Below are 27305 nucleotides of genomic sequence, written 5' to 3' on the forward strand. Positions count from 1 at the left end.
TAGTCTTCTTTTTCTTTTTTTCCTTTGTGTGTCAATAAACTTAACGAAGCTTTTATGAAATAATATATACTACAACAGTCACTTGTTACTAATGTCTTACTAAAACGGCGCATTTCGGCAGCAATGAGCCACATCGGGTGCATTTACAGTACTTTTACATTGTGATTAGTATGAAGCGAGGTTAGTTTCCTTTGTTGTGTGAGGCAGTGGGGTCATCTGTCGGAAAAGATGCCTTTTCAGGCAGATAAATATGTTATAGCGGGTGCATTGTGTGATAAGCATGATTAGTTATTTTGTCAGTGCATTTCTGTTGGTAATTTCTTTGTCTGGCCCCCAGAGCGCATTGTAAGAAAATGCACTAGCAAAATGACTAATCATGATTATCACACAATGTACACATTTATCTTCCTGAACAGAAATCTTTTTCGGCAGATAACCTCAGAGACACACACGGCAAAGTAAACTTAGCTCACTCTAAATTAGTTACAATGTAAAAGTGACTGTGCAGCATGCTGCTGAAACGCGTCGTGCTAAGGAAGTATTGGTAAGAAGTGAGCGTTGCGGTGTACATTATTTCATAAAAGTCTTACAGGACAGGCGCAGCCTTCAAATAACCTCCACATGAGGTGGATAAATTTAAGTTAAATTTAATAAATACGGTAGCTGTCATTCCTTCCCATGAAGACATTCCTTGTAATGGAATGGAAATACCGCAAAACAACAAGAAACAAACTTTTGAGCTTGATATTGACTGATGACAGTCTCCGTGGTAGCGAATTCGTCTCCTGCCTCTGGCTTTAGTGTAGCCTTACTTTCTCTCTCTCTCTCTCTCTGTCTCTCTCTCCATTTCTCCCTCTCTTTCATACGCTGAAGAGCCAAAGAAACTGGTACACCTGCCTAGTAACGTGTAGGGCCCCCGCGAATAGGCAGAAGTGCCGCAACACGACGTGGCGTGGACTCGACAAATGTCTGAAGTTGTGCTGGAGGGAACTGACACCGTGAATCCTGCAGGGAATAAACTTGTTGTAGCTTGGAGTCAAAGACATAAAAAATTTTTGGAAGACATCATCTTTACGTCAGTGACTGTTATAAGTTTTTATTGCACTATTGCAGTTTCATGCTTAGTCCATTATCAAGTGCTGATATTATGGCTTTAAACCATGTCAACGTAATGTAATGCACAATGGATATGAAGGGATGCAGATGATCAGACAAGATGCTGACGTACGCGTCAGCAGTTATACACGTATCTAGACGAATCAGAGGTCCCATATCACTCTAACTGCACACATCCCACACCATTACAGAGACTACAACTTGAACAGGCCTCTGCTGACATGTAGGGTCCATGGATTCATGAGATTGTCTCCACACTCGTACACGTCCAACCGCTCGATACAATCTGAAACGAGACTCGTCCGACCGGGCTACACGTTTCCAGTCATCAACAGTCCTATGTCGGTGTTGACGGACCCAGACGAGGCGTAAAGCTTTGTGTCGTACAGTCATCAAGGATAAACAAGTGGGTTTTGGATCGATGATGTTTGGTTCAATGGTTCGCACGGTAACGCTTGTTGATGGTTCAACATTGAAATCTGCAGCAATCTGCGGAAGGGTTGCACTTCTGTCACGTTGAACGATTCTCTGCAGTCGACGTCGATCCTGCTCTTCCAGGATCTTTCTGCTGCCGCCATGTCGGAGATTTGATGTTTTACCGGATTCGTGATATTCACGGTACGCTCGTGAAATGGTCGTACGGGAAAAATCGCGCTTCATCGCTACCTCGGAGATTCTGTGTCTCATCCCTGGTGCGCCGACTACAACACCACGTTCAGACTCACTTAATAATCTGCCATTGTAGCAGCAGTAACTGACCTAACAACTGCGCCAGACACTTCGCGTTGCGGATCGCAGCGCCTCTTTGAATACGTATGTCTATACCAGTTTCTTTGGCGCTTCAGTGTATAAGGGTCACACTTTGCTTTGTTGGTTAATGATATGAAACGTGCTCTGCGCTTCGAACGTACTTGAGGAAGCAAACAGTGAGCTACTAGAGGATTTATATGGTCACAAATCACGCCACGAGATTGACACAGAACAAGGAAATTACGGCTCTGCTGTATCCCGTTTGACGCAAGAGGAGCACTGACGTGTATCAAAATGTTAAGTCGTGGGGAGCAACGGAGGAACGTGCGAGGGAGGAAGCGGCGCCGCCTCTCCTTCCCCCGGAGCCGCGACGAGGGAGGGGGAGCGGCCTTGGGTGACGTCACGCGGGCAGCGTTTAGAGGCTGCGTGGGGCGGCGGGCGCGCGTGTCGCTGGCAGGTGGCGGAGATGGCGGGTCGTGGGTCGGCGTTCGCTGCCGTTGTGGCCGCCGCTGTGGCGCTCGGAGTCGTCGCGTTCGCCGGCGCGCAGAGGCAGCCCCTCCGTGAGTACTCCAGCCTCTGCGGCCTCACCGGCTCACAGGCATTACCGTTTGTGGTGTGTTGTGCATTGTGTACGTTCCTTAGGTATACGTCTCAGTGATTACACGATTACTCTACGACACACACCAACTTGTTTCTCGAGTACAAACAGAAGCATTTTCAGATTATTTCTCTACCGTTCTGTTCTCGAGCAGCACACGGGGAAATGAACACCTAAACTTCTCCGTGTGACATCTCATTGCTCTTCCTCCGTCACTGTGGTCATTTCTCCCTATGTACAGTCTGTTAAGTAAGATCATGCTCAGATTAATCAGTAGAATAACGTATTTCACAACAAGCAAGAACTTATAGATGATTGGCGACTCCATGGAGTGCTGTGTGCACAACGACCATATATGTTCAATTAAAAGGAAAGTCAGCGTTGGCCGTAATATTGATGTTTTATTGATGGCAGAATCGATTTTCGATCACATCGTGATAATCTTCAGAGCTGATATGTACAAATTAAACCCAGACACTGGTATCAAAACTGAGAAGCGATCGCTTCTCAGTTTTGGTTATTGATAACTTGATACCAGTGTCTGGGTTTAATTTGTACATATCAGCACTGAAGATGATCATTATATGATCGAAAATCGATTCTGCCATCAATAAAACATCAATATTACGGCCAACGCTGACTTTCCTTTTAATTTTAACTTATAGATGAATCAAACTGAAAAAAAGAAAAATGCAAAAAAATGGTTCAAATGGCTCTGAGCACTATGGGACTCAACATCTTAGGTCATAAGTCCCCTAGAACTTAGAACTACTTAAACCTAACTAACCTAAGGACATCACACACACCCATGCCCGAGGCAGGATTCGAACCTGCGACCATAGCAGTCCCGCGGTTCCGGACTGCAGCGCCAGAACCGCTAGACCACCGCGGCCGGCAGAAAAATGCATTTGCAATTAATGATACCCCCAGTCACTTGCAGCGTCGATAATTACTTGGCATCCCCGAAGCATACTCGAATCGAAGTTTTACGGGTATTCGCGTGAAGATGACCTAATGCGTCTAATTTGCGAATTTTGCTTGCTCTTGACGCAGTGTTAAAAATGGGTTTCTTGAAAAACGGTTAATAATATTTTTTTTCCACTTTTGAAGTCACTTTACAGATTGAGCCACTTTCTTCAATGTCATCCTCCTTTTTAACCATTTTATAACGTATTATGCGCTTTTGTACAATGGCTTTGATTTCCCCATATATTTAGACGCCGAGGTATGACTCATTTTCGGACCTTTGGAATGGCTAAGGAGAAAAACAGCCTCAAAAGCCGACGCGTAAGCTGCTCGCATGTCTCTCCTTGTTCATCGTAGTCAAGAAATGCTTTAAAGACACTGCATCAAGGACGAAGGTTCCCTCTATTGGGCTGTAAAGATACTAAGGCGACATGTTTTACCATCTGCGTGTAATGCCGACCACGCTATTATTTAACAGACTGTAAGTGAGAATCAAAAAAATATTCCGGCATTCTTTTGAGAAAATTTCATGAGAACATCTCATTACCATAGCCGCGGCATTCTCTCCTGTATTTCGTGATATTACAAAACGAGCTACCCTTATTTGGATTTGTTTGATGTCTTGCGTCAAACCTATCTCACAAGGGTCTCATACAGTGGAGCAATATTCCAAAAGAGGTCGGACAAGCATACTGGAAGCAGTAGATTTTTGCTTCTTTGGAGTGCTGTGTTCCCCAATTACACCAAAATTTTTTGAATATATATGATATATATATGTAGTCGAAATTTAACAACGTATTTTTAGTACTCGTGTTGAGAACCTCACACTTTTATCGTTCACTGCCAAATGTCACTTTTCGCACCACGTAGACATCTCGTCCAAATAATTTTCTAGTTCTTTTGATCTGATGATTTTACTAGACAATGAACGAGACTATCATCTGCAAACAATATAAGAGATCTACTAAGACTGTCTCCTAAATCTTTTATATACATTAAGAATATCAAAGGGCCTATAAAGTAATTTGGCGAACCACAGATATAACTTCGGTTTCACTAGATGAGTTACCGTCATTTACTATGAACCGCACTTCACCGTCGTGACCGTATGAAATTCAAAATCATATACGTGAGTGTTTTGAAGTATTTTTATACGTCATAGTACTTAAATGAATGCATGAGAAACGAAGGTCAGAACTGCACTCATCTTCTCGATGTACTCTACATAAACGATTAGGTTTTAGGTTAGTGTTGTTTAACGTCCCGTCGACAACGAGGTCAGTACAGACGGAGCGCAAGCTCGGGTTAGGGAAGGATGGGGAAGAAAATCGGCCGTGCCCTTTCAAAGGAACCATCCCGGCATTTGCCTCAAACGATTTAGGGAAATCACGGAAAACCTAAATCACGATGAACCGTCGTCCTCCCGAATGCGAGTCCAGTGTGCTAACCACACATAAACGATTAAACAGTGTGTGCTCCTACATCTACAGGCTGCTCGAAAACAGTCTGAAAACCTTGTAAGGGTTCAAGTGATTCAAATGGCTCTAAGTATTTTGGGACTTAACATCTGTGGTCATCATTCCCCTAGACTTAGAACTACCTAAACCTAGCTGACCTAAGGACATCACACACACCCATGCCCGAGCCAGGATTCGAACCTGCGACCATAGCAGCAGCGCGGTGCCGGATGACCGGATGAAGCACCTAGAACCGCTCGGCCACAGCGGCCGGCCCTTGTAAGAGTGTTGCAGGGTATATTGTGCTGAGAGGGAACTGTTAAGAAAAAAAATTCGATACCTTCCGAGTCAATCAGCATTGAAGTAAGTTAATCAGGCCGTTGCGCGAGCAAACGGAAGCGCTCCGCCAAATACAATTAGTGTCAGTTGTTCTCTTAACGTAGACGCTACAGAACGAGTCCTCTCAAACTTTGGCTCAGGTTCGATTCTTACTGCCGCCCCATGTCCAATTTCTGTGTCACCTGATTGGTTAACTTCAATGTTAATTAACACGAAAACGCCGCAACGTATCGAATTTGTTTCTTAACAATTAAAACAGCACATCCACCTTGCAACATTCTTACAAGCATTTCACATTGTTTCTGACCATCCTCTACTCTCCTCAACTTACGTGCCTGACGGAGGCTTCTTTCTGTGCCCGCGCCACTTCCTACTTTCTGTTGCAGTAGCGAATGGTGTGGAGCAGACTGTTGACAAATCTCAGTATAAGCTCGAATCTCGATTTTTCGCTTCCTATTGTTTTTGCGAGATGTATATGGGAGAAAGTGACATTTAAGTTGAATCTTCAAGGAAAGTACACTTTCAGATTTTTTAACAGGAAATCACATCGTTATGCGCAGTTCCTGTCTTGTAACGCCTCTCACTCAATTTCAGAAATTTCGCGCTTATTAGACAAACCCGTGACAAAGCGCAGAGTCCTTCTTTGGTACTTCTCCATTTCCTCTATCAGTTTCATCCGGTATGGGTCCCAGACTAAGGATAAGGATCAGTAAGTATCCGTCGAACGAATGTTTTTGTTGGATTCCTTCTTCGTGGTTGCTCTACTCTTTCTGGGTTGCCTTTCAGTGATGACGATGTGTTTGGTATTTCTTTCTATGAATCTCAGTTTGGTATCTAATTTTTTCGACGATTAATTTTATGTGGTCGTTCCATTTTAATTAGCTATCTACACATACTTCCAAATAATTAGAGAACACGATTGTTAGTAGTGTGTGTAATCAAACAATAACGATACTTTCTTCATATTTATAGGCAATATGTTACATTTGTTTATGCTGACGGTAAGGATCTGCGTCAGACTGCTTGATGACTACGCTGTTCTCTGCAGAATAGTAACATCTTTGAGTTGTAGCAGGCAATTCCATATAGAATTACACAGAATATCTACTTCACCTTCTGAATGATGGTTTACCATAAATGTGGAAACCTAAAAGACGTAATCACGAACAGTACGATGCAGACTGTCCAAGAAGGAATAATCAGTATTCGAGGATCCGATAGGAACGATCATTCAATGCAAAATAAGTTCAGTAAACAAGGACTGTAAAATGCATACGTCAAGAGCTATTAACACTTCTTCTTCTCTTTGTTCGATAATGTGAAACAAATATTTTCTATTGAGAGCCCTTTGCTTCCCATCTTTTGAGACGTTGTAGTATGAACGAAAACAAGCCAAAAAAGTCCAGTAAACATGGACTCTAAAGTGCATACCTTAAGAGCCATGAACACTTACTAATCTTCCCTACTGTGAAACATATCTGTACTAATGAACAAGTGCTCACAGTTCTTAAGGTTATGCATTTCAGAGTCAATGTTTACTCGATAACTTTTCCTGGTTTTGGTCCATGTTACCTCCTCACAAAATAGGGAAACCCAAGAGTTCGCAGTAGAAGAGACGTGTTTCACAGTATCGAAGATAAAGAGGTGCTCATTGAACGTAAGCGTTTCAGAGCCCATGTATACTACTTTCCTCTGAGTGATGGTTCCTGTGGTATCCCTATATAATGACCATTCCTCATGGGACACACTATATATGTAGTAGATTTGAGTGGCGAAGTCACGTTGCTTGAGTATCCGGATGTAATATTAACGAAGCAAAAAAAGTAATATGGACATATAACATCTCTTTTGACGAGGGTGAATGGTAGATTATGAATCGCTGCGATGTCACTGCGAAAGTGTACGACTTCTGCAAAGGAGACTGCATGTATTGTTTATTTTTTAAGCTGGCCTGGTGTCTATGATCATCACCTTGTGGGGTTTTGGGAAGATGTAGAAGGAGTGCAGAGTTTTGCTGCTATAGATGTGACTACGTTACAACCATTCAGTTCTTTGGCATACGGCGACATACGGGAAACTTACTAACGGAAAGGGCAAAAAGACGGTACGACTATGTTTCTCACGGTAAAAGTTACCGAATACGTGATGAACACTAGCGTAGTACTTACATTGAACACAACGAGAAGACGAAATATATTAGGATGCGTTTGGGGTAATATGAACTTACCCTCCATCCAATCGCGAATGGAGATGAAGAGAAGCGTAATTTTTAATTGTTATCACCTATGCGCTGTACAATTCCTTGTTGAGTATTTACCGAGTGGTTTAAAAATAAAGGTGGAGCATCGAAATGAGACAAGCTGTTCAGTCAACGAGCCGTGTTCCCAGACGTATTGTCTTCTCTTGGTGTCTGTCGTGTACCAAAGGGGTTAGCAGTAGTGGAATATTCTGATGGACGTGCAGCTAGCTTGAGGTCTTCGAAACTCAGAAGAGTGTTCCTGGAACCACTCTGTAGCAATTCTGGACGCGTTGCGTATCGCATATCGCATTGTCCTGCTAACTGCCCATCGGAATGCACAATGGACATCATCATACAGGATTCTTACGTACGTGCCACCTGTCAGAGTAGTATCTAGACGTATCAGGGGTCGCATATCACGTCCCACACCATTACAGAGCCTTCACTAGCTTGAACAGTCCCCTGCTGACATGCAGGGTCGACGGATTCATGAGGTTGTCTCCGTACCCCTAGACGTGCATCCACTTGATACAATCTGAAACGCGACTCGTCCGACCAGGCTACACGTTTCCAGTCATCTTATGTCGGTCTTGACGGGCCCAGGCGAGGCGTAAAGCTTTGTGTCGTGCAGTCATCAAGGGTATACGAGTGGGCCTTCGACTCCGAAAGCCGATATCGATGATATTTCGTTGAATGGTTCGCACGCTGACACTTGTTGATGGCCCAACATTGAAATCTGCAGAAATTTGCGGAAGGGCTGCACTTCCGTCACGTTGAACGATTATCTTCAGTCGTCGTTGTTCTCCTTCTTGCAGCATCTTATTCCGGCCGCAGCGATGTGGGAGACTTGATGTTTTACCACATTCCTTATATTCACGCTGAACTCGTGAAATGGTCATTCGGGAAAACCCCCGCTTCATCGCTACCTCGGATATTCTGTGTTCCATCGCTCGTGCGCCAACTATAATGTCATTGTAGCAGCAGTAACCTATCTAACAACTGTGCCGGACACTTGTTGTCTTATATATACAGTCGTTACCGACCTCAGCGCCGTATTTTGCCTCTTTAAATATCTCCGTATTTGAATATGCATCCCCGTATCAGGCGCTTTAGTCCGGAACCGCGCTGCTGCTACGGTCGCAGGTTCGAATCCTGCCTCGGGCATGGATGTGTGCGATGTCCTTAGGTTAGTTAGGTCTAAGTAGTTCTAGGGGACTGATCACCTCAGATGTTAAGTCCCATAGTGCTTATAGCCATTTGAACCCTATACCAGTTTTTTGGCGCTTCGGTGAATTATAACATAATACACGTAATCAAACGAAATGCTCCTCTTCATGGACATACAGCTGCAGTGGTGTCACTGAAATACAGGGCGAGGCAGCTAAAACAGTACATATGAGATATACGTAGCATGACTAAATAGATCGAGGTGCTGTTTTCACCGAGTTATCGCAGACAATGTTTTATAGTTCATAGTCGTCGAATTACGACACCGACTTTTTTTCAAATTATAAGTAGGCTGTTTAGATTTTTATATTGGTAATGCCACGCAGCGCTCTGGCTGTGCTGTGTGAAGCCTGTGGCTAGTTTGCATTGTTGTCTGCCATTGTAGTGTTAGGCAGCGGCAGCTGGATGTGAACAGCGCGTAGCGTTGCACAGTTGGAGGTGAGCCGCCAGCAGTGGTGGATGTGGGGAGAGAGATGGCGGAGTTTTGTAATTTGTCATGAACTGCTATATATATTATGACTATTAAGGTAAATACATTGTTTGTTCTCTATTAATATCTTTCATTTGCTAACTATCCCTATCAGTAGTTAGTGCCTTCAGTAGTTTGAATCTTTTATTTAGCTGGCAGTAGTGGCGCTCGCTGTATCGCAGTAGTTCGAGTAATGAAGATTTTTGTTAGGTAAGTGATTTCTGAAAGGTATAGTCTAATGTTACTCAGGGCCATTCTTTTGCAGGGATCTTTCATAGTCAGATTGCGTTGCGCTAAATAATATTGTGTGTCAGGTTAAGCACAGTCGTGTATAAATGTTCAAAGGGGACGTTTCAAAATGGAACCACATAATTTTTTCTTAGACGTTTGAAATAAACTTCTAGAGAATTTCAACGACACAACATGCATGGGACTTGATCAAACAGTATCGAGATAACAGCACCGCAAACATTGTCCCACCGTCAGGAGAACAGATTCCACAAACGTCTGATGTCTTATACCAAGTACAAGCAAACGCGTACCTCAGGTGCTATTCTTGTGTTGACCCGTGCGCATGTAGACCACCAGTCTGTGTTCTGCAGAAATCAGATAACTTGCTCGTAAAGCTGTTGAGAAACTCAAAACATATGCGACAGTCGAAAAAGTGAACATCGTTCACGGCGAATGTTGGCAAATTATTAGAGCAGGGGTGCGGTTGTATGCTGAGGAGTGTCGACTGTGCCGACCACTCCCGATCCGTCCTTGCAATTGTAAAAAAAGAAAAAAAGTTATAGGAACTGAAAATGTAGAGAATAAAAAACTCCAAGAGAAAACAAGAGCAAATGATGCATGAAATGAAACTTACATTATAGGAGCAGTAACACACAATGCAAATATCACTAACAGGCATCTAGGAAGTATGAGAAGGATCAACCAACGTGTAGCATTGTTTCTACAGTATAACTTCATAGCAAGTAGGAATGCTGGAGATCAAAATTTTGAGCAATTGGTATGACAGCCGCGTTCTCCGAACACTACATCCCATCGCATTTCATCCCCCTCACATTTCGCTGTATCTACAGCTTCATAGAAGTGACTTCTAAAATTGGTTACATTTCTCCAAACGTTATCTACGAAAAGGACTATGTGATGCAGCGCATCTGAGCAAAATTTTGTTTAAGGAAGAAGCATCGTTTACAAATCGTGGGTTACGACAAATTATATGTTGGTAAAGCGTTTTGATAAGAAGCACGATATAGACTAAAAACAAGAAGTCAAATGTCAGTGTACCTCGCTCCGCAACAAAGAACAGAAGTCAAAATTGCAAGATAACTTATGAATGAACGTGAGCATAATGAGTAACATGTTCCTGAGTTCACTTTACTTGCTGCCGAGTGGAGCAGCATATTTCTGCCATCTCTACTGCGGCCGTCGCCTCATAGCATACCCCTCTTGGCAATTGTGTCAGCAACCTGTTTCAATATCACGAAGACCGCCTCCGTAAACTGTCAACAGCATTTATTTGAAGTTGCACGCTGACGGGTGCGAGCATTTTTCGCAAAGCGATAAGTGACGCAACTCTGATTTCTCTCCAAGTATTTACTATATCGTTGAACCAAGTTTCTGAGCATGTCCATATTAAAGACGTCACTCCTTCCAGAGAAATACTTCTCATTGCTACGAGTCTTTAAACCGGTTTGTTTCTCAGCACCTTCCGGGAAGGAATAGTTACTGCCTACACATTTGCTACACCACAGAGAATGCAAACATGTAATTATAAGTATTTCGTTTCGCGAAATGACTCTTGTACTACGAATCTAATAAAATTGTGAGAAATACCTTCATCCTCCTCCTCCTCTTCTATCTTTTTTTCTTTTTGCTCCTTCTTTTTCATTTCTCCTTCTACTGAAATTTGTTCTCAGCTTTCTTCCTCATAAATCAGGTTGCTTGTCCCTCGAAAATTTCATTGATTTTCCACTATTTTGTATCCATCAGAATATCATATTTTGAGCAATTTGAGAAATTGAAGACTATTGCCGTTTTTCCGATTTTAATTAATTGTGTTATGTAGCTTTCTGAATAAACAGGCATTTCTTTCACATGGAAACTTTCTTTATCCCCATTTAATGCCTGTCACTCTAAGGTATGCATTCGCAAGTGTCCTCAAATGCCTCGTTTAAGCACTACCATTATTTGCAGTGGTAACTTCTTTGGTGTCCTTAATTTACACTTTCACAACAACTCTGAGACTACCAATTCACGTCAGAATAGAAGTCGAGGAGAGCACAATAACTAGATCAGCATTACTTAACTGAAAAGTCTCATTCGCGCGCTTAAGTGTCTTCAGTTTACTTCCTAGTTTTCCACTAGTTAGCACAATGCTAAAGTGGCTAACATTCTTTATTCATGATTCAATACTGATAAAAAGATGAGGATAAGTAATTTATAACATTTAAAATCGACACTGTTGCAATCCGTCCGTTTACAATTGTACCAAACTTCTAAACCCTATCTACGTCTTCGTATATCTAACAGATTGCTTGTGCGATGATTATGATCCTTCTACAACAAATTCCGCGGAAGTGCCCTTTGTCTTCCATCGACTTTGAAGTTTCGTATATATTTCAAACGACAAAATTGTTAGTATCAAAATAAACCAGAGAAAAGACAGACCTTCAGTTATCCATTACTATTATAAATTCATTTCTTTCCAAACGAGAGTTCTACGACAACTACAATTTCAAGGTAACAAATACAGCACTAAAACATATGCAAGAGATGGTGGAAAGTGTGATAAAGTCACACAGAAGAGTACAGTAGCGGAACATTTGGAAGGAAGATTCCTCCAATATAAAAATAAAATCAGTCGGCTATAGTTAAAAATAAAGCAGCTGACATAAGAAGAATCTAGGAAGCTTAAGGTTTAATATTCTATGTAGACTAGGCCGTCAGAGACGGAGCACAGGTTCGAATAGAACAAAGATAGCGATTGCAAACAATTGTATCGTTTTCAAAATCTCCATTGTGATAGTCGCTCAACTCGCTTTAGGATACCACATGTAAGAAGAAATCTGTATAGTACTAAAACAAATTCTACTTGTTTTTCTAAGCAAACAGTACCTGTAAGGACAAGGGTCATTGCGGAGCATAGCTCTAGATGTCCGAGACATACTCTGGATGTCATTCTCTGTGCACGAACGTTCTCTCTGTCTATCCGTGTCTCTCTCTCTCTCTCTCTCTCTCTCTCTCTCTCTCTCTCTCTGCGTATATATACACACATCTCTCTCTGTCCACAGACACGCACTCGTACAGGCACCCATCCACACAAATACACATACACACAGAAACACACACACACACACACACACACACACACACACACACACACACAACTGCAAAACTACAGGCGTAAAACCCGGCAGTCAACGAAGAGTAGGAAAGGAGGTCGTACGTGAACAATAATTTAACGAGAAAGTTGCGGTGACGTACAGTTTGTGGTTGTTATAATGTTTTAAAGCCAATAAATACCGACGGAACTTACTACGATACACCAGAGAGAGCGGCTGAAGCAGAAGAAGAGAGCGTCTGGAAGAAAAGATACACAGACATAGGAAGTATAGCGTCACGACAGCTTATTCTGTTGGGGTTCCCAATGTCGGCCTCCATGAACACGGCGCGTACTTTAAAATGCACCTCTCTTAATGTAGGCCTGCTGAATGTAATTAGTAAGTTCTTTTGTAATGCCCGTTTGGCTCATTTTGTACATCACTGAGCTCATGGGATGGGTAACAATTTCACGCATGCCGTAAAGATGCATTGCATTACAGATTACGTTCACTGCTGCTGTAGACTAGCATAGTTCACGAATGATGCTGTTGTTGTTAGAAAGTTGTTATTGCGTACATGTTGAAAACAACAGATGCCGTTCTTAAAACCAAGAGCATTGCTTGAATGGTTCAATGTTTAGCCACGTAGATGTCGTGTGCGAAATGACGACAATGCAATGGAGACACTAGATCGATTGTAAAGGTGACAATAACCAGACGTCTAATCGTTAAATGAATGTTAAGAACCGTGGAAAAAGATGTCTAAACGGAGTCTTGAATTCCTGCCTTAAGCACCCTCTAAATGTAAGAAGGCATGCTGAAAAGTAATCCCTCCGAATTTTTCATTCTGTTCTCGAGTTCGCTTGAGGTACTACCTGTCTCGCATATTTATCGGTCCACTTTTCCCACTTCGCTGACACAAATTGCAACCATCTGCCGCTAGAGTGCTCCAAATTGTAACATGTAACAAGGCGGTGGGTAACATAAAAATGTCGGTGCGTGAGAAACAGTGTTCTGTAACCCCTTATAAAACTGAAAGCACCAAATCGAAGAATTCGCCCACACATAGATCACCCTCTCTTTCAGCAAAATGGCGGACCATACACGAGCACTGTGACCTCCGCAGCAACCCGACGCCTTAGGTTCGCCGACCGGTGTGTGGCCGAGCGGTTCTAGGCACTACAGTCTGGAACCGCGCGACCGCTACGATCGCAGGTTCGAATTCTGCCTCGGGCATGGATGTGTGTGATGTCCTTAGGCTAGTTAGGTTTAAGTAGTTCTAAGTTCTAGGGGACTGATGACCGCAGCAGTTAAGTCCCATAGTGCTCAGAGCTATTTGAACCATTCACTGTCATCAGTCAACCTTCATACAGTCCCGACTTCACCTCGTCTGATAGAACACTTTCGAGGACATCAGTTTGATAGTGATGAAGCGGTGCATCAAACATTCTACAGTGAGGATATCGACAAACTGGTCTCTCGTTGGGAAAAATGTGATCGTCACCAGGGTAATTATGTTTAGAAATAAATATATGAAGTCCAAGAATAAGTATGTAGAGTGTTAGTTTGTTTTATTTACGAAGAGGTTCAAGAGTTTTCACATAAATATATCATAGCCTTGTAGATTGAGGCTTTCCTATGCTGAAAAAAGTGTACAGTACGGTCTTTTACTCAATGTTTGTGGAGTTACGGATATTCTCATCTGCTATTTCGCATTTTTGCTTTCTTCCTATCCCCTCTGTCTGTTTCATTTTCCACTCGCAAGGGAAAGATATGAGTTTTCCGTTCCGTTAATTTCGCAAGCGACGCCGGAGGGTCAGATCGGCGGCAGCCAGGCGTAATGTGTGTGCGTGTTTCTTCACCCTCGTCGTTGGCATTGGAGCGCCACGGCACCTGTTTGTCACGGCAGAGGAAAACTCCGCGTCAAAACAACTCCGCTCGGCCGCTGCAAGTGATCTGCGCCCTCATATTAAGGGCGCCAACAGGATGTTTCTGGCTAGAACTTGCAGGAGTCCATTAGTAGTATCCTCAATCTCAAATACTCAACGTAACGTGTTAAACCGTGTTGGCTTATCCACTAACTCTCGTGATGAAATCGCGCACCTTTTGTTGCAAGCATCGTTCGATTTGTGGTCTTCCTCTCCTTCAATATGTCTTAACTAAAACTAGCCACAGTAACTACAATGACCTAGGAATTTATCATATATGATCAGAAAATCTAATTTAAAAATGAGTAACAGAAGCGAGATATTTTAGCTGAACGAAAATAAAAATGTGTTAAACTGAAATAACCACAACTTATTTTTAATGGAGTATCTCTTAGCAGCATAAAACCTTCTTCCTATTTTATAGTTAGAATTTCACAAAACACAATATCTCCAGTTACAACTTCCAACGAAATCAGTAGAACAATTCTGATGTCAAACTGGATTTCAGTATAATTTTAATGAATGAAGTCCCTTTATATGCTACACATAACTTCCAATACGAGGAGCGTTCAGTAACCAATGCAACAAATTTTTACTCTGACAATTTCGGTTCAAAATACGGGATTCGTTGTGGGACATCGAGGAATATTCCTGCTTCAGCCCCTATAGTTTCATGAAGTTCCAATTGGTGGCGACGCTATATGCAGCCTTCAAATCGGCATTCGCAACGGAAGAGTGTGCCAAGGAGAGAGCTGTAACTAGGTTTCTTTGCGCTGAAAACGAGAGCATTGCAGGAACTCGTAGGTGCTTGCAGAATGTGAATGGAGACCTCGGAGCATACAAAAGCACGGTGAGTCGTTGGGCGAGGCGTCTGTCACCATCACAACAAGGTCGCGCATACCTGTTCGATACTCCGCGTGCCGTCCGGCCGCACACACCCTCAGGAAAATGAAACTATTTCATTGTCTTCATGACCAAAAAAAATATGGAAACAAACTGTTGTGTCTAGACAAGACAGCCTTGACACAATGAGAGGAAGCCGAAAGGCACGCGCTTAAACTCACGCAGGCTGGCGTGAGGTCTGAAACAGGATACGTAATGAAAGCTATAAAAAAAAGTACGTAGCTCCTGGAATACTTAACTTTAATCCACATTTGTAGAACATCGCTCTTGATGATACATTAATAGAATCTCAATATCTATACTGGTAATGGCGCCTTGCTAGGTCGTAGCAAATGTAGCTGAAGGCTATGCTAACTATCGTCTCGGCAAATGAGAGCGTACTTGTCAGTGAACCATGGCTAGCAACGTCGGCTGTACAACTGGGGCGAGTGCTAGTACGTCTCTCTAGACCTGCCGTGTGGTGGCGCTCGGTCTGCAATTACTGACAGTGGCGACACGCTGGTCCGTCGTATACTAGCGGAGCGCGGCCGATTTAAAAGCTACCACCTAGCAAGTGTGGTGTCTGGCGGTGACACCACACAAACTTCTCCTTCTCCATGACAACGCAAGTTTGTGCACTCGGGAAGAGCCGCCCGATGTGGTCGAGAGGTTCTAGGCGCTTCAGTCCGGAACCGGGCTGCTGCTACGGTCGCGGGTTCGAATCCTGAATCGGGCATAGATGTGTGCGCTGTCCTTAGGTTAGTTAGGTTTAAGTAGTTCTAATTCTATGGGACTGATGACCTCATATGTTCAGTCCCATAGTGCTCAGAGCCATTTGAACCATTTTTGAACTCGAGAGGACCTCACAAATCTTTGTTGGACTGTTCTTCCTCATCCACCCTACAACCCGATTGTCGCATCTTCCGACTTCCACCTGTCTGGCCCAGTGAAGAACGAACTCCGCAGGAAGCAATACGTGGATGACGGGAAGGTTACTGAAAATAGCATTCTATAGCCAAAAGAGGGGGCAATAATGTTATGTATTGGAATACTCAATAAAACCAACTTGCTTTCAGAAAAAATGTGTTGCGTTATTTATTGAACGTCCTTCATACCTAGTTAGCAATGGGTAATACATACCTGGTAGTTCCTGCTAGAAAATGGTAAGATCCAATCTCCTTGACTTGGTTCCGCTTTTTAAATTCATTTGGATGCTGAGACGATGTCTTCGACAGGGCCACAGGTGGTTTATTCAACACACCTTTATTTCCGGCGATATCGCTTCGAACGACGTCTTAAACATTGCGACAGTGGAGCACGTTTCTTTCTCTCTTTCTTCTTTTTTTTGTGGAGAATACCGAGATCGCAAGCAGTCAACTCTGGCAGTATCCCTCTTTACTCACAATTACTGTATTGAAATGAGTACTGTCAGGCACGTTAGAGGGACCATGGCGGTACTGTGTGTACATACAGATATAGAAAGCAGACAAAGTGAGAAAATACATTACTTTGGTACTTTGGTCCTGACGCCAAGAAATGGTATAAATTATGACTTGTGGCATCATCCCGCCATTCTGAAAAGGTGTGCGTTTTCCTCAGCACTGAACAACGATGAGTACAGAGTCACTTAGAGAAGGGACAGTTGTCTGTTAGTAAATGCAGATCCTGGTGTTCGCCCAGAGTATATAGCGGTAATTGCACCATGATAGAAACATTAGTTTACTGCGCAAAGAAAAAATTAATTCATTTAATAAAGAAATTTAAAAAATATATTAAATAATACTTTCTCAGAATTACTAAGCGTCATCATGTGTCAGACGAAAGTATCAAAATCATTAAACGTAAGGCAACTAGGAATTATTGGTATTAAGGCCATCTTGAAAGTAAAAAATGTAAACATAAAGCTGATCTAGAACTCGTCACTAGCCGCAGATCCTTGTCACCATAGCATTCAGAAAGCAGTCGTTAAAATATATGAAATGAAGCTACAAAATATGTAACTCTGCAACCAAACATCTGCTATATAATCTCATTGATGTTCACAGGAGATTCTATGTGGATGCATTGTAAACGGCTTCCACTTCACATACTTAGTTCGCAGTATAACTACTTTCGCTTCCTAGAAGATATCGAGCATATCAGATGTGTACATTTGCTTGCTTCGTCATTGGTTGCTAGAAACCCAGCTCTGCATCCCTTCGTTTGCCACGGCATAATTCGCATTTTAACGCTTATACGAGGATGTGCTGAAAATTAATGCTTCCAATTTTTTATGTGAAAACTCAGAGCTTTTTAAATAACATAAATGTTATGAACGTTCTACATTCTTATTCTTCACGTCTACATATTTATTTCTTAACATAGTTACTGCCGGAGTGGCCGAGTGGTTCTAGGCGCTACAGTCTGGAACCGCGCGACCGCTGCGGTCGCAGGTTCGAATGCTGCCTCGGGCATGGCATGGATGTGTGTGATGTCCTTACATTAGTTAGGTTTAAGTAGTTCTGAGTTCTGGGGGACTGATGAACTCAGATTTAAGTCCCATAGTGCTCAGAGCCATTTTTGAACGGAGCCACAACCCCATCTCTGCTTGCACCGCTTGATGACTTTAAAAGTGAAGACGTCAAAGGTGTTCTTTAAGTTCTAGAAACGGATGAAAATCGGGTAGGGCCTAGTCGGGACTGTATGGAGGATGATCGATGACATTGACCTCAAGGCGTCGGGTTGTTGTAGATGTCGCAACGCTCGTGTGTGGTCTGGTACTCTCGTGCGAATCTAGATGTTGCTCTGTGAGTGGACGAACTCTTCGAATCCGATACTCGATTACAGCACGGTGTTTCTCGCGCAACGGCATATGACTAGTTACGTTACACACCTCCATTTATACTTTACGAAGTGGAGCCGCTTCTAGAGGCAGAGACATGAAGAATAAAGATGTGCAATGTGAGTAACATTTATTTTATTTAAAAAATTTCGAGAGTTATCACATTCGAAGGCATTTCTTTTCAGCACTTCCTCAAACCTGAAGATACGAACCGCATTAAAATGGAGGTAAACATGCAGCATCACTGCAACACAGAGTTAGCACCAATTAGCACCAATCTCGTTCTTGTTGGAAGTGGGGGTGGGGGGAGATAAGTGGGCTGCTATACGTATCTGCGTAGGTAATGTAGAACGGGGAGAAAAGCGAAAGTAAATACCATGGGCAAAGGTAATTCGGTAGCAAAGTCCAGATTCCTTCAAATGGAGAAAACCTTCTGTTACGGATCTTCTGAAAGTCACAGCCATTTGTGGAATGTATTTGAGGTTTACGGACAGAGCATTAGCTACTTAAACTGTTTTCAGACACAGACACATACACACACACACACACACACACACACACACACACACACAATTGAGCGAACATGCGCGTACGCACGCACGCACATTAGGTATTGCTATTCCGTGCAAAACAAGCCATTCTGCATGAATGCGGGTAAAAACGTGATATAGGAACCATCACAGCTTTTGCTTGTATTAATTTTGGCAAACCATAGATCACTTAAATCTGAAATGATCGAATATGAATCATCATAAGTACGGTTTTTTATATAGCAGTAGAATTTTGCGAGATCTCGAAAGAAGTCTCCCTGAAGAGGGCTACCTCATAAGAGTAGATTAAAGCTTGCTAGTTTTATTTAGTTCATGATCTCGTCACTGAAGTTATCTTGGAATAGACTTCGCTCATGTATCACAGTCTTTTTCGTCATACCATTATCTACACTACAATATGGAAAGTACAAAATCTTATACGTTATGTGATTTCCACTTCATCCTGATAACATATTTTTCTGCGTGGAAGCGACAGCATGTGTCCTTTGTGATACCCGAGCAACGTAGTGCCCTGTTTTTATATTACGCAGAATGTCATATCTAGGTTTAAACTTTGTAATAGTTCCGCGTTCTGAACCTTGACGTGCGGTCGGGTCCGACCGATCGCCGTGTCAACCTCTGTCAGTGACGTCATTGGATGCGGTGTGGAGCAGCATGAGGTCAGAATGCATGGTGTATGCTCTTTCGGACATAACCGAAAGAACAGACACCACGCATTGATATGATTCGCCTAGTGGGCAATGGATCCACCTTCTTCAGAGCGAATGCATAAATATGTCCGACCTCCTATGAGAATCTCAGAGTACCGAGCATGGAGGAAATGGACAGGGACTTCGGATAGGTGGCACTCGATGGGATTACGGATCGACTGCGTGGCGTGCTGAGATAGTCCACGCAGCTCTAATAATGCTGTGTCCCGGATGGCACAGTGATTAAAGCAAGTTCCAAGTAAGGTGGAGATCCTGGCTTCGAATCCCGGTCCAATACAAATTTCCACTCGTTGCCAATGCGGCTCACAGCCGTGATTCCTTTCCTTTCTTCGCCTCTCCACCTTCAGTTTACATACAACTTCTACAGACTCTACCGATAAGTGTACGCCTTGTATCTGCCTTCACAATGGCTAGATTTCATAGCAGTATTGTCCAAGAATCTCCATCTCATCTTCTTGTCCATTTTTGCACTTAACATTCGATTTATTTATGAACAGGCTGCACGTAATTTTGGCCATTTTCGTCTCTCTCTGCATTTTATAACAATGCATGATGAAAGGGGCGACTCCGTAGACACCTGGGTCGCCTGGGATTTGAGAGAGGTTTCAACTACTGTAATACTATGAACGATTCATTCGTTTTCAGAGCTTTGTATTTTCAGAAGGGTTATATGTACAGGTATGATTGATGCATTAATAGAACCAGCAACTCACTTTGCAATCCGCAAATGTTCTATGTGGGCCCCCCTGGCCACACGACACACGTCCAAACGGAATTAAGTTCGTTCCATAAGTTTGCAACAATATCCTATCACTGGTCGCCGTAACAGCATTGATGAGATTTGCGAACTGTTTATGTGTACTTGCCAGTGAGGTTGCGTAAACATTGTCCTTAATTTACCCCCAAACGAAAAATTCACATGTTGTTAGAACCACATCACCTTCACCACTACATCCTATCCAGCGATGCACAAGGTCGTCATTAGGTAGCGACTAACATCGATGATCCAATGAGTGGGTGCCTGGTTTTCTAGGAAGGCAGTCCGTTGTGGAAAGAAATGCAGCATATAGCCGTATGAGGTATCCGCCACAGTCTTCTCACAGAAGAAAAACAGAACAGAAAGCATTAACCATCGGCGAATCTCGTTCATGCGCCACAGTTTCGTATGTTCAGTGACCTACACTCTCAAATTGCGGCGGTTAACCTTTCCAGGTAACTGGGTGGTTGCTCCGTCACTGAATATCAGATTGGAGGTGACATGTTCATCCTCAAGTACTTCCTAAATGTGATGCAAAATTGAAGGTAAAGGTCATAATCTTCCGGCTTCAATTGTTGCGCGAGCTGCAGACGGTGCGGTTTGAAATACAACCACCGTCTCAAAATCTTCCACACCTTTTGTTGCGGTATTCCTAGTTCTTGGCTTTCACGGACCCCTGATTTTTTTGGACTGCGTACGAAACTTTCCCTCGCCCCTCCACTGGTGCATCTGGCACGTTTGGTTCACCGGTACTTTTCCGTTTGGAGAGAAAACCAGTGTCCCTAAACTGCCCGCAACAGTGCATAATGCTCTGTTTACATGGCGGTTATTTTCATAATTTCTTCTGAATGAATCCTTCATAGCTGTAACGAATAAACAAAACGCGTACTGAAACGCACAAAAACTCTTTTCTTCCTGAGTCGCCATTTAGTCGAGCAGTACACTGCTGAAGCCAATAGACACAATGCAGACTGGCTCAGCTTACCGTTCTGTCCATGCATCAATATTATATTTGTACATGTAATACTTCGGAAAATGTAGAAACATGAAAAAGAGTAAATCATATATAGTAGCCCTGTATATCTGCTACATTAATATAGTTCAAATACATTAATTTATTCATGTTTATTCATCGGTCATCGCCTATGCCACGAATATGGACTGCATGTCTCCATATTAGGTCTGATCGTGCGCCTACTGTAACAGCACGTTGAAAGTCACTTAAATCTTGATTATCTGCCATTGTAGCAGCAGGAACCGATCCAACAACTGAGCCACACAGTTGATGTCGTATACAGGGTGTTACAAAAAGGTACGGCCAAACTTTCAGGAAACATTCCTCATACACAAAGAAAGAAAATATGTTATGTGGAGATGTGTCCGGAAACGCTTACTTTTCATTTTATTACTTCTCTTCAAATCACATTAATCGTGGAATGGAAACACACAGCAACAGAACGTATCAGCCGGACTTCAAACACTTTGTTACAGGAAATGTTCAAAATGTCCTCCGTTAGCGAGGATACACGCATCCACCCTCCGTCGCATGGAATCCCTGATGCGCTAATGCAGCCCTGGAGAATGGTGTACTGTATCACAGCCGTTCACAATACGAGCACGAAGAGTCTCTACATTTGGTACCGGGCTTGCGTAGACAAGAGCTTTCAAATGCCCCCATAAATGAAAGTCAAGAGGGTTGAGGTCAAGAGAACGTGGAGGCCATGGAATTGGTCCGCCTCTACCAATCCATCGGTCACGGAATCTGTTGTTGAGAAGAGTACGAACACTTCGACTGAAATGTGCAGGAGCTCCATCGTGCATGAACCACATGTTGTGTCGCACTTGTAAAGGCACATGTTCTAGCAGCACAGGTAGAGTATCCCGTACGAAATCATGATAACGTGCTCCATTGAGCGTACATACTGACGAAACTAAAATGAGCTCTAACATGGAAATTAAGCGTTTCCGGACACATGTCCACATAACATCTTTTCTTTATTTGTGTGTGAGGAATGTTTCCTGAAAGTTTGGCCGTACCTTTTTGTAACAACCTGTATACTCGTTGCCGACCGCAGCGGCGTACTCTGCCTGTATACATATCTCTGTATTTGACCACTCATGCCTATATCAGTTTCTTTGGCGCTTCAGTATAAATTTCAACCTGATACAGTCGGTTCGACAGATAGAGAGACGGACGGACACCAAAGAGATGCTATAAGGATTCGTTTTTTACCTATTGAGGTACGAAACTCTAATAAGAAGTTTAAAGGGCAGTTAAGTTTCCTCAGCCTCATAATTAAAAGGGTCCCGGAAAGCTACCAACAATTTTGGTAGTTTCTTGGTAATCGAGAGCAGACTGCCGACTGGCTGCTGACGCTCGTCGCAGCGCACGGTTCACACGGTCTACAAAGCGACAGCCCAGCCACCCCTCGGTCTGCAGCAGGTTTCGCGAGGCGAAGACGCAGGCGCCTGCGAAAGGCGTGCTGACGTCAGAGGTGCGGCCGCCTTTCCAGCCGTGCAGAGCGGCCGGAGTGCGTTCGTTCACCCGCGCCCGCGGCAGAGGCGAGCAGCGGAGAAAGTGAAGCCGCTACGTGGCCGCGGCGCTCGCAGGCGCCAGACCGCCGCGCGACCGCGATCTGCTTGGAATTTCCCCCGGCAGTATGCGCGTCGGTGCAGATACGTCACGTCTCACCGGAATATTTCCTCTGCTATACGCGCAACTGCAACTTTCTGCTTCCTGCTGCTTCTGCTCGGCAATGAAACTGCTACATCGCAGTGTTACTATATCACAAACCAGGAAGCACCTCAATTAAGACACGGCGGTAGTTTAAGTCAAAGCGAAATGAAAATAAAAAAAGCTTTGAAAAAAACCGTCAAGTGAGATGTGAAATCATTTGTCTAAAAGTAGGAAATAAAACATATTCGACAGGAAACATTTGACACCACGTGCAATGAAATTCGAAATCATGAATAGCAAATGGCACTGATCGCCCAAGACATTAGCGATGCACAGAAACAGCTAGAAATATTACAGGAGCAGGCATAGGATTAGAAATTTCATTTGAAAAAACAAAATTTATGACTGACATCAAAGATGCACCTTCCGATTTCAAAATTGGTAATAACTACATCTCTCGAGTAAAAGAATTTAAATATTTAGGTGAATGGATTGCAGAAAATTGTAATGAAAGGAAATCTGTCAGATCAAGAGTCCAGAAAATTGAGACGGCGTTTCAGTTTACAAAAAACGTTTACAACAAAAGAGTCCCTCGTGGAACTGCAAAATACGACATTACACAACAGTAATTAAACTCGAAGCTCTCTACGCATCTGAGACACTAAATCTTCAACACAGAACACTGAACGGGGAATTGGAAGTGAAAGAACGTAAAATAATGAGGAAATCCCTAGGACCAAGAACTAAAGATGGTGTGCTTTATCCAAAACCCAATGCAGATATATATAAACATATCTCCAAAATAACAGACACAATGCGCATCAGAAGAATCCAATTCATGGAGCATTTAGAAAGAATGGACTCAAACAGGTTAATGCACAAAATCCATACCTTTGTAAAGAACAAAACTACAAAACGGAACTGGTACAAACAGACGGAAAAAGACCTGAGAGAATTAGGGTCTCCATATCTACATGACAGAAATGAAATCGTAAAAATCACAAACACATGGGGTTTTGAGGAAGAAGACAGAAAAACTAACCGACATATGTGGTATACACAACGAAAACTAGCCCATTCGTTGCGTATGAAGGAATGCTGCGCGAAAAGGAAGGCCAACAAATGTTGATTAGGCGTGGTCCTAAGTGATCCATCCGCGAAGAAGAAGAAGAAGAAGAATAGCAAAAGACCCTACGCTGTCTACATACTCCTGAGGTAATAAAAGTCATAGGACACCTCTCAATATCGTGAAACACCTACTTTTGTCCTGTGTAGTGCAGCAACTCGACGTGACATGGACTCAGAGAGTCGTTGGAGTCCTCTGCAGAAATTCTGAGTCATGCTGCTTCCGCAGCCGACGATAATTACAAAAGTGTTGCCGGAGCAGCATTTTGCACACGAACTCATCCCTCCACTATTTCCGATAAATGTTTGATGGATTCATACTGGGCGGTGACGGTGGCCAAATCACTCGCTCTAACAGTCCAGAATGTTCTTCAAACCAATCGCGAACAATTGCGACCTGGTGACATGGCTTATTGTCATCCAGAAAAACATGACGTCTATGAATGGCTGCAAATAGTCTCCGAGCAGCCAAACATAATCATTTCCAGTCAATGACCGGTCCAGTTGGATCATACGATACAGCCCATTCTATGTAAACACAGCCCATACCATTGTGGAACCACGACCAGTTTGCACACTCCCTCTTGGCAACCTGGGTTTGCGCCATACTCGGGCCCTACCATCAGCTCATACCAACTTAATTCGGGACTCCTCTGAGCAGACCACGGTTTTTCAGTCGTTTAGGGTCCAGCCTATATGGTCACAAGTCCAGCAGAGGCGCTGCAGGTGATGTCGTGCTGCTAGCAAAGGCAGTCGCGCCCGTCTTCCCCAGATTTCGCCGCACTGCCCCAACGGATACGTACGTCGTTCGTCTCACATTGATTTCTGCGGCTATTTCATGCAGCTTTTCTTGTCTGTTAGCACTGTCAACTCTCAGCAAACGCCGCTGCTCTCAGTCGTTAGTGAAGGCCGTCGACCACTTGCTGTTCGTGAGAAGATATAATGCCTGAAATTTGGTGTTATCGACATACTCTTGACACTGTGAATCTCGGAATACTGAATTCCCTAAATATTTCCCAAGTAATATCCCATGCATCTAGCTCCAACTACAATTCCGCGTTCAAAGTCTGTCAATCCCCGTCGTGCTGCCATGATCTACATCTACATCTACATTTATACTCCGCAAGCCACCCAACGGTGTGTGGCGGAGGGCACTTTACGTGCCACTGTCATTATCTCCCTTTCCTGTTCCAGTCGCGTATGGTTCGCGGGAAGAACGACTGTCTGAAAGCCTCTGTGCGCGCTCTAATCTCTCTAATTTTACATTCGTGATCTCCTCGGGAGGTATAAGTAGGGGGAAGCAATATATTCGATACCTCATCCAGAAACGCACCCTCTCGAAACCTGGCGAGCAAGCTACACCGCGATGCAGAGCGCCTCTCTTGCAGAGTCTGCCACTTGAGTTTGTTAAACATCTCCGTAACGCTATCACGGTTACCAAATAACCCTGTGACGAAACGCGCCGCTCTTCTTTGGATCTTCTCTATCTCCTCCGTCAACCCGATCTGGTACGGATCCCACACTGATGAGCAATACTCAAGTATAGGTCGAACGAGTGTTTTGTAAGCCACCTCCTTTGTTGATGGACTACATTTTCTAAGGACTCTCCCAATGAATCTCAACCTGGTACCCGCCTTACCAACAATTAATTTTATATGATCATTCCACTTCAAATCGTTCCGCACCCATACTCCCAGATATTTTACAGAAGTAACTGCTACCAGTGTTTGTTCCGCTATCATATAATCATACAATAAAGGATCCTTCTTTCTATGTATTCGCAATACATTACATTTGTCTATGTTAAGGGTCAGTTGCCACTCCCTGCACCAAGTGCCTATCCGCTGCAGATCTTCCTGCATTTCGCTACAATTTTCTAATGCTGCAACTTCTCTGTATACTACAGCATCATCCGCGAAAAGCCGCATGGAACTTCCGACACTATCTACTAGGTCATTTATATATATTGTGAAAAGCAATGGTCCCATAACACTCCCCTGTGGCACGCCAGAGGTTACTTTAACGTCTGTAGATGTCTCTCCATTGAGAACAACATGCTGTGTTCTGTTTGCTAAAAACTCTTCAATCCAGCCACACAGCTGGTCTGATATTCCGTAGGCTCTTACTTTGTTTATCAGACGACAGTGCGGAACTGTATCGAACGCCTTCCGGAAGTCAAGGAAAATGGCATCTACCTGGGAGCCTGTATCTAATATTTTCTGGGTTTCATGAACAAATAATGCGAGTTGGGTTTCACACGATCGCTGTTTCCGGAATCCATGTTGATTCCTACATAGTAGATTCTGAGTTTCCAAAAACGACATGATACTCGAGCAAAAGACATGTTCTAAAATTCTACAACAGATCGACGTCAGAGAGATAGGTCTATAGTTTTGCGCATCTGCTCGACGACCCTTCTTGAAGACTGGGACTACCTGTGCTCTTTTCCAATCATTTGGAACCTTCTGTTCCTCTAGAGACTTGCGGTACACGGCTGTTAGAAGGGGGGCAAGTTCTTTCGCGTACTCTGTGTAGAATCGAATTGGTATCCCGTCAGGTCCAGTGGACTTTCCTCTGTTGAGTGATTCCAGTTGCTTTTCTATTCCTTGGACACTTATTTCAATGTCAGCCATTTTTTCGTTGGTGCGAGGATTTAGAGAAGGAACTGCAGTGCGGTCTTCCTCTGTGAAACAGCTTTGGAAAAAGGTGTTTAGTATTTCAGCTTTACGCTTGTCATCCTCTGTTTCAATGCCATCATCATCCCAGAGTGTCTGGACATGATGTTTCGAGCCACTTACTGATTTAACGTAAGACCAGAACTTCCTAGGATTTTCTGTCAAGTCGGTACCTAGTATTTTACTTTCGAATTCACTGAACGCTTCACGCATAGCCCTCCTTACGCTAACTTTGACATCGTTTAGCTTCTGTTTGTCTGAGAGGTTTTGGCTGCGTTTAAACTTGGAGTGAAGCTCTCTTTGCTTTCGCAGTAGTTTCCTAACTTTGTTGTTGTACCACGGTGGGTTTTTCCCGTCCCTCACAGTTTTGCTCGGCACGTACCTGTCTAAAACGCATTTAACGGTTGCCTTGAACTTTTTCCATAAACACTCAACATTGTCAGTGTCGGAACAGAAATTTTCGTTTTGATCTGTTAGGTAGTCTGAAATCTGCCTTCTATTACTCTTGCTAAACAGATAAACCTTCCTCCCTTTTTTTATATTCCTATTAACTTCCATATTCAGGGATGCTGCAACGGCCTTATGATCACTGATTCCCTGTTCTGCACTTACAGAGTCGAAAAGTTCGGGTCTGTTTGTTATCAGTAGGTCCAAGATGTTATCTCCACGAGTCGGTTCTCTGTTTAATTGCT

At 43.3% G+C, this 27305-nt stretch overlaps 1 protein-coding gene across 1 annotated transcript in view; it reads left to right on the forward strand.

Annotated features, from left to right (window-relative positions):
- Window positions 1-2307: 2307 nt before the first annotated feature.
- Window positions 2308-27305, forward strand: part of LOC126161837 (protein takeout) — a 69869-nt gene continuing 44871 nt past the window's right edge. The window contains exon 1 of the mRNA XM_049917942.1: window positions 2308-2426. Coding sequence (XP_049773899.1) covers window positions 2333-2426 — 94 coding nt within the window. The 5' untranslated portion in view covers window positions 2308-2332. The remainder of the gene's footprint in view (window positions 2427-27305) is intronic.

The sequence above is a fragment of the Schistocerca cancellata genome, chromosome 2 (assembly GCF_023864275.1).
Source record: "Schistocerca cancellata isolate TAMUIC-IGC-003103 chromosome 2, iqSchCanc2.1, whole genome shotgun sequence".
Taxonomy (NCBI): domain Eukaryota; kingdom Metazoa; phylum Arthropoda; class Insecta; order Orthoptera; family Acrididae; genus Schistocerca; species Schistocerca cancellata.